At 36.5% G+C, this 18,121-nt stretch overlaps 1 protein-coding gene across 16 annotated transcripts in view; it reads right to left on the bottom strand.

The window, feature by feature from the left end:
- ATRNL1 (attractin like 1) overlaps positions 1–18,121 on the bottom strand; it is a 493,132-nt gene that overhangs the window by 436,904 nt on the left and 38,107 nt on the right. For all 16 annotated transcript variants that reach the window (XR_014694966.1, XR_014694967.1, XR_014694968.1 and 13 more), the window contains 4 exons: positions 14,066–14,149; positions 11,864–11,977; positions 9,627–9,755; positions 5,917–6,125 (listed from right to left, as the gene is read on the bottom strand). Coding sequence is in view for 13 of the 16 variants with exons in the window: in XM_084525843.1 (XP_084381969.1) it covers positions 5,917–6,125; positions 9,627–9,755; positions 11,864–11,977; positions 14,066–14,149 (536 nt within the window). In the remaining 3 variants the exon portion in view is untranslated. The remainder of the gene's footprint in view (positions 1–5,916; positions 6,126–9,626; positions 9,756–11,863; positions 11,978–14,065; positions 14,150–18,121) is intronic.

The following is an 18,121-nucleotide window of genomic DNA, read 5'->3' as shown; positions in this document are numbered from 1 at the left end:
AGTTGAGGAGAGGAAAAAAAAAGCAATATAATAATACTGACTTCTATTGAAACATCATTTAAAGAACAAATGCTTTTGTGTGGCTAGTGTCTTATAAAGGCAAGGTAACTGTAGGATTTTGGAATATAATTTACAGATCTTCATACTTAAGTATGTATACCATGAAACATCACCATTATTTCCGCACAAATACATTTTCACTTCAGAAACATCACATCCACTAAATATACATCTTTTGTGGAACAGGCAGCAGTACAGCTGCAGAACACAGATAAATGTTTTACTATTTTCTATGCAAATACTATTTTTCTCCATTTATTTAAAATTGGATTTCTTTCTTGCCCACTCAATCCAAAAGAAAAAAAAAGGTTTAAAAAAAAAAAAAAAAAAAGAGATTTACCCACACAACACAAGAGAAGGAATTTAATTTCTATTTACTGAGGAGTTCAGTGAACTGCGAAAGTAACTATCTATTCCAGTAGTTCAAGTCATAAGATCAATTTCCACCTAATGAGAAAACATCATCTATCGTCTTCAATGTTAATCTTCTCCTTTGGGATCACAGGAAAAAAAAAAAGTATTGATCTCTTGAATATAAATGTTATGGTCCTTTTTTCATACAATCTAATCACAGCATTCAAATCAAGTATTTATTATTGTTATTTATTCTGTATTTGATGTTTGAGGACTTGAGTTGTGAATTATTACTGTAAGATAATTTTTCAATCACTACAAACATAAACAAAATACTGCTATTCTCAAGTATCCAATAAAATCTTCATATTATAATGAATTTGAGATCATGAGAAATATGGGACTTGATAATCCTTGTGATTTCCTTCCAACTCAATATACTCTATGATTCTAAATAATTTTTTTTTTTAGAAAAGCAAACATATCTGAATATTACTTTCACTAACAACTCTTGATATTGGAAGTTTTACCAAGCAGTAAATCATCTTTCTTACAGGAAATCATTGAGGTGGTCATTATACAAAGATAAAAAATAAATATTTAAAATAATATAAATAAAAAACTGCTATATAAGATACAAAAAAAAAAAAAAAAAAAAAAAAAAAAAAACACAGAAGGACAGAAGAATTTGGGACTGGTCTTTGGTGACAGACTCCAGCAATGCCAATCCACCACTATCCATGAATGGTGTGAGGAGTGGAGTTGCTGATCCGGGCAAATGAACCAAGACTATCAGCAGTCAGGCTGCCAAATGAGCTGCCCTCATTGTTACCTGTTGGGATATTCTCCCACAGAAACTAGTGCCAAAGAAGCAGAGGAGATAAAATCTTTTAGCAAATGGTTGGGCTTTGCCCTATGGATCAGAATAGCTGAAGAACAGTATCCATGATGCCCACAGGCCTGCGAACGGGTGAGAGAAGGCAACTGGGGGAAAAAAATAATTGCACATCCCACCAGAAATGCTGGGTTGTCTGTCCTAGACAGGCCTACAGTGGATGCCCTTTAATGCTGTGTCTGCAACAATACAATAAGATCCAGCCACCTGGCTGGCCACGAGGCAGGGGTGTGCAGAGCCTCGCAGCACTGTAGCTTTGACCTGTGCTCAGCCAGCTCCCTGCAACAGACACCTGGGATATGGGAGCCACAACGGAGCCCAGCCCTCTAGGTACCTCTCCCAGTTAGGCATCTGGTATCTATGTCCAAACTAACAAGGAATAGCAGCTATATGGCAAAAACCCAAGCAACAGGTGAGCATTTCACTTCAGCAGGCAGTTGACAAAACCTGAAGTGACAGAAGTGAAGCCCTACACACCTGCACTGAGAAGGGGAAGACCGAATGCTGTCTGTAGATACTAAAAGGAAAGCCTTACAAGTCTTTCATAACTGAGCACAACTGCACTCCTCAGTAGACTGTGCATATGAGTTTTTTATTTATTTTTTTATTCAGCTGAAAAAATAAGTTTTGGTGCTTAGTCTCCAAAAGAAGAAGGGCCTATAGCACAGCTGATCCAGTCAGTCTGTAGTTTTTGAGGCTCCAGATGCTGCCAGTGGGCTACCAAGCTCTAATATTTCTGCTAACATGTTCTAGAAATCTTCACAGCTCTAGTAGTTAAAAGCCTGCTGCTAATTTTCAAGCTAGATGTATTGACAACCTGCTTACCCATTTTTCCCCCCATCTGTCAGCAATATCACTTGACTGAAAAAGCTGGCTTCTCTTTTAATAATGTACAGCCCACTAACGTTTACAAACAACAATTTATTCCCTCCCAGCCTTTTTACTAATTTAAACAAATTCTGCATCTTCCATTGCCCTGATCATCCTAATGGTTCTCCTCTGTGCAATTTGCATTCATAAAAGTGTAATAATAAAAATGAAGTATAGTACTAATATTTTCCTAGGATTAAATGTAGATTATGGCTGAACATCCTACTAGTACACTTGACAGTTTATATAGAGTATATAAAATTAAGTATATGAATTAGTTCATATTCTAATTGATAGACAGGCAAGTTTTCTTCCATGTCACCTTCCCCACTTCAATCCTGGCCGATAAAACACATTCTTAGTATTCCTAGTCCTTAAACGTATGAATTTAGGATTTATACTGAAGTGATTGCACCCCACACATTACTCCAACATCCCGCCACCCCATCTTTTTTTTTTTTTTTTTTTTTTTTTAAAAAAAAAAGGGATATTCTGGTCCTCCTTCATATTAAAAACAACTCCTGCCTTCATATTAAAAACTCCTGCCTTCATATTAAGGGATTCCATTAGCAGTCTTATAACCAGATTATGAAAATTATGTAACAAGATCAGTCCCAAGATCAGTCTTTAAGTACTATTTACATCTTTCCCTCTTAAGTTACTTGTTTAGCACTCCCACTGATGTTTCCCAATAAACAAGCTGTGCTGCTGTTATTGTTCCCTCATGTACATGTATACCATTTTCAGCAATTTCCTATCATCAAATGCTGAGGTTCAGGTGAAATTTGTAAGAAAACGCAGTAAATTATTTTAGTATGAACTATATTGATAAATTCACCTCTCATCTGTTTCACAATTCTAAACATACTATATGTTTAATTATTCCTTTCCTCAAATTATGGTCTCAAAAGTGACACACTGACATCAACCTACAACTTTTGAGCTACCTTTGGAATTAAGTCAAGCTCCTTGAAGTTAAAGAATGCTTCTATAAACAGGGTCTGGGGGGATATGACACCTTCAGACTAATTAATATTTTCAGCATTTCCACAGATAGCCCATTTAACAGTGCTAAAAAGTACAGGACTGTCTGCATTTCTTCCAGTCATTCTGAATTGTCAAATTGTCAATAGTTGATAGAAATCAACTATTCTGGCATCTCCTCTGCTCATTTACAGTCTGAAACAATCCAAGACACTGTTACCGGTATCAAAAAGATAATTTGCTGGCTGTATACTCAGACTGAGTAACATCTTACTAAAAATTATCTTTTCAACTTCTTAAAAACTTTGTCTCAGTCAAGTCCCCGTTTCTTTCTTGTCTGTGTCTAGCGAATAGAATAGATCAACAGTTTTAAGATACCTTTTTCTCTGCCCAAGATACACCCAAAGTCTGTACCAGCAGGCTTCAGCACATTCTGCTTCAGCACACCAAGTCAGATTAACCAGCAGTACTCATAAAAGGAAGCTGTATTCATGAAAAACTCTAGCTTCTTTCCTTCATGGTAGTCCTCTCCCAGGTTAATGTTTTAAATTAAATAGATTTCAAGGAATATTAAATTATTTTTCCTCTACATATTTCTGAGACCAACTACAAATGCTGAAATAACAATTGTACTTTTTCTTCAGAATAAGAATACTATTATTCTTAATTACTTGCTTTCTAAGCCTAAAAGCTATTGTCATGACATCACTTACATTTGCGACTAGTGCTTAACTGTGAATATTTACAGTTACAACACCCAATTTCCACAAAATGCACTGTCACGTGCATATCATGAAGAAACACCTTGTTACTCAAAACACATACGCTACTCGAAAGGTGACCCTGTACTTGTTTTAACTGAATTCTTCGCTGATGTTCCTCCCACAGTATCCACAAGATGTCGCTATTGTAAAAAAAGAACCCCGTGTATGGTATAATAGGAAATACCTTTTCATTTTTTGAATGGGGATTTCATTTACAGTGCATATCAATCAATGCAGTTGAATGAAATATTTTTCCTATAAGAGGGCTAAATACACTCTAATCAACAAAATATGAAACAAGAAGAAAAAAAAAAAAACTCTTCAGGAATGTAGAAATCAAGAACCTACTTTAGCTGATTGATTTGAACTACCAAAAGCAAGAAAAACTTTGGCAGACCGCAAGAGCAGTAGGATAGGTAAAAACATTTATGACTCCAGTATTTCAAATAACCTGTGTAGAAGATACTGACAGTTTAGAAACTGTAAAGAAAGAGAATTTAGATGTAATGTATGTGCTTGTATACACATAAATGCATAAATATTAACAACTAAGTGTTCTCCCAGAGGCCACCAAGAAAGTTGTTTGGTTTTGTTTGTTTGTTTGTTTGTTTTGTTTTGTTTTTTAAAGGAAAATCTATTATAAACTAGTTTGCCTGGAATACGATTTTAAAAATGAATTTAAAAAAATGTGCGTTCCATAAAAACAGGAGGAAAAAATCAATTTGTCCATATTTCTACTTGCCGTAGGAAAGAATGGGAAGCTAGTATGTACAGAAACTCTAGATGAAAAGAAGCTATTACACATGAAAGTCAGAACACTGCATTAAGTCAACACACTAGCAAAAGGGTGCTATTCCTACTGCAAATTCTATACACATTTTCCTTTTACAGATATATATTTCAGGATTATTTTTTATGCACTACAGTCAAGAGAGATTCTGGAGGACTCAGTAGCATGCCTGTCACTAGGGTGGTTCTAATCAATGGCTGTATTGCTAACTCACTTCCTTCAGTAGAATTCTGTGGATGCACTATCTTTTAATGAACAACTCCATCAATTATTAATGACATAAATTAATTCAATCTCATGTTCTCTTTGGGGTGTGGCAGCTAATAGGAGTAAAACAGCACTTTCAACATGTAAAAAGAAACAGCAACATTAAAAAAAGCTGAGTATGTAAAGAATGGGAAGACAGCGTATCAGCTAAGTAACCTGTAGGTGTTTTAATATTTCTTTTAAAAGCATAAGGCCAATTTCAGTACACAGCAAGCTAATCCAACTGAGATTTCTAATAGGAATAGTAAATGATACAAACGTCTAGTGTAACTATAATAAGTGAATTAACCATTTAAGAGCTTAAATACATAACCTTTAATATGAAACAATTATGTATGGTAGGGCTACTGGGAGTAAAACTACAGCACACATTCTTACAGTGCATCCATCATTCAGTACTTATCCACAGCCACACTCATAACAACACAACTTACCTTGTCTTCTTGAGAAACTATACAAATAAAATACAATTAAAAACCAGACATGGAATATGTATTTTATAAAGCATTAATGGAATACTGTGATCTGAAATTAAGAAAGGTGGGGAAGAGAATCAAATACATACAGAAATTGAAAAATTAAGCAAACAGAAAACTGGGCAATGGAGGATCTTAGTCTTCAGAAGTGCTCAGTATGCTCACAATTTTACTGCCATTATTTTTTCAAATTTGTGATCCAAAAAGATGAATGTCCACCACAAGAAAGGTTTGATCCAATACTTCTGCACTACCTCCAAATAAAAAATACCAGGTAAAGCTCTCAGCCCTTTCTTTTGTTGAAAAGGACAGCTGTAAGTCGACATGACAATTTACCTCTGTATTTTTTCCCATTCATGCTTATTCTTTAAAGATGTTAACTTGCATACTAAATAGGATGCATTAAAAGCAATTCTTTTTTGAAGATGAATTTGACTGTAAATAACAAAACCTTACCTTGCCAGCTATCATTGCATACACACAGCTTCTCTCCTGTCAAATCACAGTACCCGTGATCTGGACTGCCACAGTTGGCTTTACAATACGGAATATCACAGGCTTCTCCTTTCCAATACTTGTCACACTCACAGTATACCCGGCTTGGAACGGACACACTGGTTGTACACTTCCCGTGGTCTGAGCAGTTATTAGGACAAGAATTAATTCTGAAAACAAATATGTAAAATAAGGGAAATGATAAGCCAAGGGTTGATGAGAATGATTCTTATCCGACACTGTTCCAACAGTATTTGTTAGATAAGGCATGTTTTTTCTGAAAATTTTCTAAGTACTGATACAACACAAATTTAATAATTTTACAGGCAAGGGAACTGAAAAAGAGTTCATCCAGGCTTACATACAGAGTCTGCAAGGCAGTTGATATCACAAACTTATTGTACATTAACATGTATTAACACTAAGCAGAAGGACAAACCCTGCCTGGAAAGATCAGCATCTAACTTACTCCAAGTTTCAGTATAAGCTCTCCTCAGTCTGTCCCTTCAAAAGCTTCTTTCTAGGAACATTCACACTGCAAGTGACTGCAAGCAGTAACCCTCACGAATATCACTTCGAGGAAGATCTTGGAATCCCTATTGTATAAACAGCACTTTTCCAAAAGTAGACTCTTAATGGGCTTACAAATTAGCTTTGTAGGGTGAATAGGCATCCAACGGGCAACTGCTGAGAGCAAAACTCTTAATACAAGTGGTCACAATGTTGCTTGAATTTTAGTACAGTTGAGCTCTGCTGCTGCAGAGAGTTAGTGACAAGTCAGAACAGGAGAATCTCTAGTAGAATTAAGTCTCAAACTCTGCATCACACACATATATTTAGTGGGTTTTTCTGACTGGCTTTGTTCCGTGCTATAAGGCAAGATAATGTCTAACATCCAAGGGAAAATAAATAAATAAAGGAAAAACAGAATAAGGAAAAAGTATAAGATGGCTAATATCCTGAAATTATGTAAAGGCAGCACTACATCCTTAATAACAGAGCCACCTTAAGCTTGCCTTGTTAACTCCAGAGTCAAAGATGCAAGAATGGGAAAGATTAGGCTGGAAGAAACTGGTGACGGCTTTGGGATTTAGCATTTCTGTGATACACCCTACCAAACACTGAGATCACAGGCAATTGGACTCTCCTAAACTATGCTAGTTGGTTCCAGAAGTGTAGACAATTCCTTGGAGACAAGAGAAATGAAGGACATTGGTGTACGTGGGTCCAAGAGATTCCATGAACAGCGTATGCATCTCAGGCAGCAAGTGCCTCGTGAAATCCAGAAAGGATCTGAAATCTCCTTTGATGACTCACAGGGAAGGGTTAGGTTGAAACTCCGAATAAACTGTTGCTACAAATCCCTGGCAACATTAACACAGGCTCCTCCCTGTAAATGGGAGAGCTGGACACCGTTTGCAGCATTCCTTGCTCTTACTGAAGGAAGAAAGAACTGAGAAAGGTAGGAATTGTTCAAGGTGGGCCTTTAACCAAAATTACTTGCAATAAGACAGTCAGGAGATGTGTTTTCATTTTCTGAAGACCACCTCCGAGGACCGATTCTGTCATACTACTGAAAAAAAGGGGGAAAAAGAAAATTCCACTTCTGAATTGTAAGCATCCTGAGGACATTTGCCTAGTTTACACATTGCATTAACACCGTTAATGGCACAAAAAATATAACACAGCTGGAGAAACCTCTCCTGTTGACTTCACAGGGACAGCATTCTGTGGGAAGGGGAATAGTTAAATCTTTCCAGTAACAGAGATAGGAACAGTTTAAAAGCATCCCCTCTCCTACAGGCTCCTTTAAGGACACAAAGAGAAGAATAAAAACTGGATAGACAGAGTTGGAAGTAGGTCGCCTAACTCCAAGAACACAAAGTTCTGGAACACATTGTTTGGGAATAACTGTTTGCAGCTGGCATGGCATTTCAGTCACAGATGCTGCACTCCTGTCTTCCCCCAAATAAAAGAACACAAGTAGCCTGCCAAGATGAAGTAAAAAAGCTGACTAGGGTACCAAACTAAGGAAAAAAAGAGGGTAACAGAAGCAGAGTAAAGCAGATCAGAATGACAAACAAAATTTAATGCAGTCATAACAAGCAATCACAGCTTGGTATTTCTTTCAGCACAAAAAGAGTTAAAAGAGTTAATGTTGGCTCATTTAAAAAAAAAAAAAAGAAGAAAAGTATTCATTGCAACATTGGAAACAAAAGAACAGAGTACATAAAATTTCATAAATTATATATTCCCCTGTACAGGTAATGGAATTAAAAACCTGGAAGATTTTTCTCTTATTTTAAATCTTACAAAGTAATAATGTAATAACATATAGCATGCACCATATTACCAAGTCATAAAGAATGCCGAGCACATAACTCATTTCTTAAGAATGCCATGTCATACTGCCATTTGCTCTCAAAACAAACACAAAAGTGCAATAAAAGCTTCAGGGATAACTGAAAAAAAAAAAAATATCTAATTACATTAGGAAGTCTGCCAGGTGACTGCATTTTACTGATGTCAACTGAAAAATATTGAAAATACCCAGCCTTCTAGACTGCCATTTCTAATACCACATGTCTACAGAGGTTTCCCAAACTTTTATTATCTGGTGAAAGGCTGCCAAATGGCTGCAAATTATAGAAACAATCTTCCCACAGAAAACTTAAAGACCCTTTACTTAAAGGAGAACAAAGCTATGGTCAGAAAAGCAAACAGCAATTTTAAATGAATAAAGAATCTGACACGAAAATTTATGTACTGCCACATTTGAAGTGCAGTGCTGGCAATCGTATCCCTTAAAATGGTATTTCAGAATCTGAAGGGATTAAAAGAAAGGAACAATATCTGCAATCACAGGAACTATCACAAGAGCAACAGGACCAAGCAATCCTCTCATGAACCAAGCATCCCGTGTAATGATGCACCACGTCATGTGGCACAAGCATGTTCTGATTAAGACAGAAATTGAAAACAGCTGGTACATATAAGGAAGAGGCACAGGTCTATTGTATGCATCTTTAGGGCTGCTGACAGTCAAAAGCAGACTTCAGGAAAGCAAGCTTAGCTATACCAAACTAGATTTCATCAAGAAAAAAAAAAAAAAAACAGTCCAGTTATGAATTATGAAGGTACAAGATAGACCAAAATAGATGATAGAAAGTACCCTAAAGGTAGAAAAGGAATGAAATACAACCCTTGTGGGTGGGCACAGAAATAAATGGAAGACTTTGGTGAAGGTGTCAAAAATCCACAAAAGCACATTCTGCAAGGAAAAAAAAAAAGATCAGACAACAGATGACTCCAGTTAAAGAGAAGGGAATCTATGTGACAGCTGATATAATCTCCCTTCTATTCCATATGACAACTTTGTGTGTTGGATAAATACTGGAAGGGGAACACTTTCTAGTTCCATATGGCATGGGACAAACATACTCTTAGAGTGTCCATGGAGCTGCACTCAGAGAACAATATGATCCACTGTGTTGCTTTTTGTTTTGGTTTAACTACTCTCTTAACAAAACTCATTACATCTAGCACCTTAGTTTCAGAAATAAAAAAAAGCATAACTTGGTTTTGCTTTTTTTTTGCTTTTGGGTTTGTCATTTTCCTAAAAGGAATGATAGTTTAATTATCAAAGGAATTACTTTTTAAGAAATACTTACGAATAAAAAATGTTAAATCCAGTTAGATTATAAGCAGCATCACTAAAAAAGTGTAGCAGTGCATAGCCAGATGTAGTAACAACTTCAGGAACAGTTTCATTCCCACGCACTTCAGGGACTATTAAACCACTGGAAAATAAAAATAATAAATGATGTTTTTTTTAAATCAGTCTTTAGGAAAAAAAAGTGATGTATTCCAGTTGTTAATTATACAGACAAGGTAACTTATAAATCGAGTAGGGTTTTGGTGGTGGTGTTTTTTTGTTTGTTTGTTTTTTAAATGTGTACAAAACTTGCCCAGGCCTCTGAAATTTTATGCCACGTTTTCCAGGGAAACAAAACGGAAGAGCTTCCCCTCCCACATACTAATGCAAAATTTCACATCAGATTATTCTGAGGGTGTATGTACAGTCAGTGTAATTTTTAAAACATTAATTTTGAAAAAGGTTATCTTATTAAAAACACTTTAAACCTAGAAAATACAATTAATTTCCATGAAAACGTTATTTCAAATCAAAATATATATATATTTTTTAGAACTTCAGAAAAATGTTCTCTTTTTCAGTAAAGACTAACACAGAAAAAATAAGCAATATATATTAACAAAAGAGGTCACCTGCATAAAACAGTGCCACATTATGAGCATAAATCAAAAGTTAGAGAAATCCTAAAGAAAACATTAACAACCAATAAACTGAAAAAAAAAAAAAAAAAAAAAAAAAAAAGAGAGAGAAAGAAATTTGAAGAATACAGGAAGAGGAACCTTCTCTTTCCTTCCATTCATGCTACAAGTCGGCTCCTGACTGACGCATTTAACAACTTTGCAACTTTGTGCAGTTTTGGGGAGGAGGAGAAGGAGCGCAGGGTAAGCAGTCACATAACACACATTGAGAACTGGCAGGGAAGATGTAGATTGCAATAGCTGGGCAGGGAAGAGAGATGAGATGAGCTTTGTTGCAGAAACCATTTTCATCTACACAATTAGTGTCTCTTAAAGCTTGGCAGCGTAATCAATATTTCATAACAAAATGAAATACAATTTCTGCCCCATGGGGGCGGGGGGAAGAAGCGTACAATATGGGACAGAAATTACATTGCATTGCTAAAAGAACTAGTATTTCAAAAGATAAAACTTTTACTGATTTCCAAGGATTATGATCCTTTGCCCTCATTTCAACTGCCCAGGCACGGAATATGGAATATTAGTCTTCACTACCTTCAATAAAACTCTAATGAACTATAGCCCGCTTGCCTAGAATATCCTTTCTGGAATGCTTCCCAAAATACTAGTGGAATGGTAGGAACAAACCAACTGAAACATTCCACTTAAATCCAGGAATGGAGGAAACAAGTTGAAATTGATATGGCCTGCTTTTTGTCTCTTAGACACATAGGAAATTCTGTGCCTGGATCTAATATTTGACCTCAACTGTTTATCATTATTTGGAAGGCAAATAACTGGTAGCTATCCAGTATTAGTTAAGTTCACTGTTTACTGTTGTTGGTTTTATTTCTAAACTACAAACTACTCATTACAAAGAGTTACAAGGATTCTAGATAGCATTAATTTGAAAACAGATTTAGTAGAGTTACAATTCTTAGCAGCTAACAAAAAGCAAAGAAATCCCATCCTTTCAGTTGACAGCAAGTTCCAGGACTTTTAAGAAGTTGGTAATTTCATCAACAACTCAGGTGATATTGCCCAGTTTAGCAATCTAAAGAAGCACTAAAAAAAAAATAGTACTTAGGAGTAGCCTTCATATAAATTCCCTTCGCAAATAAATTTAGAAGTCATTTAGTAGCTATTCTTTATAATTTACAAGTAACGCAATACTGCCTGAGTCACAAATTACAATTCTCCCTTAAATAGAATAAGATACTGACACTAGTGGCCACTGCCACATTTCATGCACATTAAAATGTAGGAGTCACTATTGGAAGTCTGCTGGAGAGTAGATTTCTGATTGCATATCTATGAGTATTACCTCTTAATACTGACACTGCATGGATTACAAACCACACAAGGAATTTATGCTATGATCCCCGAACCAAAGCATTTGGAAATTTATACAGCAATTTTTGCAGGTATAACTTTTCATTCATGTCCCCAGAATATTAATGGGGGGAGGGAGGGGGGGGAACTATCCAAGAAATTAAAACCTCTGATGTTACTTTTCCCCTGAAACTAACAATGTCTATATGATTATTTGGATTGAAAGGCTAATAAATACACTCACCTAAATACAGCTATTAAAGGTGCATATATTGAATCTCCATCATATACATACATATGGTCCCAACTACATTCTGTGGCAAAGTGATTAAACCTCAATCTCAGTATTGCATTAGGACTGGAAAAGAAGAACAACAACAACATTGGCATAAAAAATTATTTGCAGTAGTATTCAACTCATAAAATACAGAACTTACAACAAAACTGATCATGAAAGCATGACTTTATTAAAGCAGAGTACTAACAAAATATTTGAGTTAAAGAGCAAAACGTAGGGCAAGCAAACATTTCGTTTTTATCTTAGAATACTCTTATAATAACATCTGCCAACCAAGTCTAATAATCCCTGTAGTTAACAGGATACTTAAGTTCATGAGGCTTTTAACAAGTGTTCAAAACCTGTAATTTAAAGCCATTATAATATCTCATTTTATTATATTACTTTTATTTTACAATGTCAGGACTATCAGGTTTAAAGAGCCTTCAAGAGAAAACTCCCTATAAACCTTCATTTCAGTATTGTATCAGTGACTGAAAGTAAAAAATTTTAATACACAAATTTAAAATACCAAGTAATATTAATGATGAAAGGCAAGAGGGTAGAGTTGATAGTTTGTTTTTCATATTTCAAGGCTTATTTTACTAGTTAAGTATGAAAATATTTCTAAATACATTTCAAAACGCGTATTCGCATGCTTGTTACTGTTTCAAGGCAGAACTTTGTGGCACTTATGCAATGTACAGCAAAACTCCACTGGCCCTTCAGGGAGTTTGACATCACCCTGTCCTACAGGAACTTAAAATAAAAGAAAAAAAAAAATAAAAATAGAAGTCAAGAAGAACACTCCCTTCCAATAAAACTGTCTTTATAACTAAGTCTTTAGTGTCTTCTGGAGTATCCACTTGCAGCTATTACAGGATACAGTGTAGCACCTCCCCTTGTTTTCTAGAATTAGCAGTTTCCCATCACACCTTGGGGGTCAGTTTTCACCAGGTTTTGGGAGATATCTGGATGGGGACTGTAAATGTTCTGCTTTCCTACTGACAGGCTCAAGTGCAGTTCATCACTGGAAAACTTTCTGAGAAAGAGAGAACAAGCACGAGAGAGCTTTGAGAGAACCAAAGTGAGAGAACTTTGGTTTTGTCCATTTTTTAAGGAAGATCATTTTATATGTATGTGAGTTTCTCATGCATTGACATTTTGCACCACGTTACTGGGTTGCATTACTATCCCACACACTGTGCAGGATATTGTTTCCTCCAGCTAATCACTCTCCCATCTCCTGCAAAGAGGAGGAACAGAGTTAAGATCAACTTCAAAGCAGCATTTATATACAGTCCTGAGGCACACTTCCACTTCAGTGTATTGTAGTTCAGCACAGCTATTCGTCTGCTAGTTTGTGTAAAAAGAAAAGTCTAATGAGAATTGTAATGAGATAACAACAACATGGATATATGAAGAATAGAAGTAATTTTCTTTTGCAGCCTTAGCGGAACTCAGAGCTAGATGGATTCTTCAGCAAAATCCCGATCAATAGCCTGGGGAGAAAATTCCCACTGAAATTTAACAAAGTTGTGCACTTAGCAGTTAGTCATACCAGTGCGTGTCTTGTTACGTGCATGTCTGTGTTTCTGTGCTGCATAAGCTGGAAAATTAGCAGCAGACACATGAAACATCTAAGCTGTATGAACTATGGACAAAATATGATTTTTAAACAAAGTACGTAAGGAAAACTGGAATAAAGAAGAAAACAGTTTGTGGAAACTAACTTCCGAGCAACATACAACCAAAAAATTAGTAGACTGGAAGCATTCTATACTTGAAGACATTCCTGATTTATCACTGAAGAGTAAGATAATGAGTTAAATCACAGGATCCTGTAACCACTTCTGGGACTTGCATTAAGGTACTCCAACAGGCTGCAAATTTATCATCAGATTTTGAGAGCCTGCAGCACTGGCCAAATTCCAATATCACTGTAACTTTTGCCAGCAATTAGGATGGCAATGTAATTTGGCCAGCACTAAACAATCCTGAAAATCCCCCCCCCCCTTTTTTTTTTTTATAATCTTTATAACATTTAAGCTAAAAAAAAAAAACTGTTTACATTATATCCAGACGCAACTTAAACTCACATTCTTTAGATCTCTAAAATACAAAGTACCAAACTGTCAGAAAATTTAATCTTTGAAAATGAATACTTACTATCCTTCAATTAACCATGTACATTTAGTTTTATATTTATAATTTATTGGTCCATCTGTTAAATATCCAGAAGGTTCTGTTAACCTACAAGAGAAAAAAAAAAAAAATGCTGTAATATAGCAGAGACATTTCTTAAGCAAACAAAACAGGTATCATCAAGATGCTAACAGATTCTTTCTGGATGGAAAGAAAACTGTGGGCAGAGGAAAGAGTTAAGTCTATTTTTATATTTGTCACTATTTTTTATTTTTGCCTATAGAAAGTAGAATGCTAATTATTCTCTATCATTTTCTTCCCCTAATCTTCAATCACAGGACATCTTTTTTCTTGACCAGTAATGCAGATATTACATATAATTTAAGTAATCCTACAGTTGAAATGGATCTATGCAAACATAAAGGTATTTTTCTGATGATTCGTTTGATTACTTTTTCAAAGGAGTACTTTGCATCTATTTGCTTTTTTGCACAGTATGAGCAGCCATGCAATGTCAGCCCAAAACATCAACGTAGCCCAGCATCCTGCCTCCAACAGCAGTCTACAGCAGACGTGCAAGAGAGTTTCAATACCTGGGTTCAATACCTCCAAGGACCGCCCAGAGCATCGTACCACCTGCAATGCCTTACAGCCCAGGGTCATTCTCAGGCAGATGCTGTGCCTGCATACCGGTTTGGGGTTAATGCTTCTCCTAGGAACGTGCCCATGTAAACTCCTGAAAATATCTGGAATGTAGAACTTCGTCTAATATGTGGAATTAATTCTTGTGCAATCTCAACTGTTTTTACCTGAACATACCTTCTGCCAATTTCATTTGATGTCCTTAGTCTGGTGTTCAGAGAGATGGTGAACCACAGCACTCTGTTCACATGCTCTGTCTCACCCAAAACAGCAAATTTCATTGCCTCTCTCCCTTCTCTCCACTGTCCTGAGAAATCCTTGTTCAGTTTGCTGCTTCTTGTATGGGGTAACTAACTTTGGTCATCCCTGCTGCCTTTATTTAATAAATCTTTCTACTCTCCTATATCCTGAGGATCAACACAAAGATCAGCATATTGTGCTCAAGATGCAAGGGAACCATAAATTTGTACAGTGGCAAAATAATGATTTCCGCTTCTTCTCTACTCCAACCCTAACATTTTATTTGCTCTTTCAACAACTACTGTGCTGACATTTTTAAACACAACTAGCTGTTCTGAGTGATAACAGAGTTCAAGGTTCTTTGCTATGTGTGCAGAACTTTGATCCCCCTCCCTACACACACCCTTTTCACATACATTACCTCACATTAATCTAAACAGATTGCTAAAATAGCAGATGAAATTCAATAATTTATTACCATAAAAGCCTTCTGAAATAGCTTTGTATTTTTGGCATACTATAGCTTCATTATTTGCCCTATTTTCTGCATCCTTCATAATTATCTTCTGTAGTTCAGGCCATAGCACACCTCTGGCAACCTTCCATCATCAGGAAAACTGACCATCCTGCTCTTTACAAAATTACAACAATGACCAATGATGCAAACACATACTCAGATACACTCATTTCTTTCACTGCAGTGTGGAAGGATAATGATGAAGAAGAAGCATCACTAAATAAATCAGTTTATTTGCTGTTATTTCTTTACAAAATGACAGGACTTAAGTCGCTTAGAGGCAACGTTAATCAAACTGGCCAAGTGACAGCCAATTTTTCTTACCAGGAGTCCAGCTGAAAAGGAATTCAGTATCTGCTATCTTACTATCTTTGAAGCTCTATACATAAAGTTCAAAAATATTCCCTTTCATACCTAGAGAAAATTACTTATTTGCATTTGAACTCATTCATATCAAACTCTAAATGCATAATTATTAACACAGGTCTGTCATTCCAATCACAAATCCCTAAATACATAGAAAGAAATAAAAACAAGGGAGCAAGAAAGAGGAATTTACAAGACAGGGTACACATGAACTCCTAGGTTTTTGAACGAGCTCCTTCACCTGCCCTGGAAGACCCAGCTCCTTTGGCTAGGCACACTGTGAGCCACTCTGTTCTAGCCGCTGGTGGTTTCAATGAAAATCTTTTTTCCCACCACACTTCCTTTTGATGAAATAGGATAAAGCCCTGTACTAAGGGGAGCTGTCCAAATAAGTGTGCTTTGAAACATTTCCAAGGAATAAAAGCAGTATCAGTAAGATATTTTATGTTTCTGAACAAAAAGCAGCAGACAAACAGCTAGCAACATGAACAGACTGGATAAAAATAGATATGCTGCAGTTCTCCAGACAAGAGAAAGTTTCCTCAAGTAAAACCTAATGCACTGAGCTGGTCTGAGTGCTGCTGTTCAATGCTCCCAAAAAGCAATGGTTCCTGGCAAGTGCTGTACAAATGCTGGGCAGGGGATAAGCAAAGCAACGCGTGAGGGGGCAGTGCTGGTAACCTGGACAATGGAGAACACAGACAACAAGTCATAGGTTGATACTAAGTCACGCATCACAGATTTTAAAATCAAGCTACTGTTATCGATGCTTAGCCCTTAGTAGAACCTAATTACAGGATGAGATCCTATGCTTGAGTGTGTGCACGCATTTTTGTGGCAAAAAAAGGCAGGACTGCATAAAATGCCAATCAAAATAATTTTAGTGCTGTCATATGGTTTAGATACAGATGGTCTCTCCTTCCAGAGCAAGCCACAAAACATTTGCTTTACTGCAGTAAAGTAGTATAAAATAGTATACTTTCACAGGCATGACTGTTGGCTTCCTGGTAGCTCTATAATGCAACAGAGGTGACAAAGAATTGTTTTTATTAGATCAGTCCTTTGGCACTAGCAAAGCTCAAACTATTTCCCTTTTCACCTGGGCTGATACTTTTTGATAAATAGTTTTTCAGAGGAGTAGATAACCTTTGAAGCAGCTATTGCACTGTGCTAAAAATAAAGAATAAATAAGAGCATGACATTGTTTTGTAGTAATGGCCTGGGAAAGCAGTGAGCTAAAGGGGCTGTTCTATTTCCAATAAACTAATTCTCCTCTATCTTGCCCTTTCTTTAAGTTTCCTGAGATATACCAACAACTTCTCTGTATCATTTTTCATTCCAAGCATTACCAACTCCCAAATCCTGTAAACAGTAAATGGGTAAGCAGCATTACCTTCACACAACTTTTTACCAAATGGAGGGCAATATCCCATATAGCCAGGTGCTCGCGGCCATAACTGCCTATGCTACATGGGAGAGGTGTCCAGTCACTGGCAAGGGAAGGGCTATAAGAGCACCACAGAAGTGGAAAACCCAGAGCAATGCCTGCACACACCTGCTCATTTCTAAGAGGCCTTCAAAAGAAGGGGACAGCCAGAAAAATGTTTATCCTACTTAGGCTTCTGCTTTCCAAACAGCACTCCCAGGAGAGCAGCTGATGCTGCAGACTGTCATGTCACATGGCAGGCCAGCGTTCATAAACCCGGATTACTTGCTCACCAAGCTCAACAGCAGCAACCCACAGAGAAGACACGTGGCACCACAGGTTGTTTCATCCAGCAGACAGAAGCACACCAGCAACTCAAGGGCTAGAGGCTGAAGTCAACACAGGGCACTCAAAAGCAATGCAAAGGAAAATCTGTATTCCCCTGGAACATTAGCACTGCTGCAATGCAATGGTGAATATAATTGCATTACAATTCATATGGGTAACATTTATATTTACCACTGCAGTGATCTTAAATCAAGACCAATGCAGTTCAAGAAAAGGAAAAAGAAAAGTATGTTCTACTTCATTCAGAAATTATTAGAGTAAAATGAAGGAGAATGAGATGAAGGGGAAGAAGGAGATGAAATCTACGGCCCGCAATACATAAGATGTCAGAATAGATTATTAAAATGGTCCTTTCTGACTGTAATATTTATAGATGTGTGAAAAATGCAATCATGTCATCTCCTGTAATCTTATTGCAAAAGAATGATATTGTCATCTTTTCCAGAAAGGAGCGCTGATTTAAACCTGAGAAGTCATCAGGTATTTTCTGTCAGCAGTGGAACAGAGACTCAGAGAGAAAGAAGAAACAAAAAGCAATAAG

This window comes from Aythya ferina, assembly GCF_964211825.1.
Source record: "Aythya ferina genome assembly, chromosome: 7".
In the NCBI taxonomy this organism is placed as follows: domain Eukaryota; kingdom Metazoa; phylum Chordata; class Aves; order Anseriformes; family Anatidae; genus Aythya; species Aythya ferina.
This window is presented reverse-complemented; position numbering and strand designations above follow the sequence as displayed.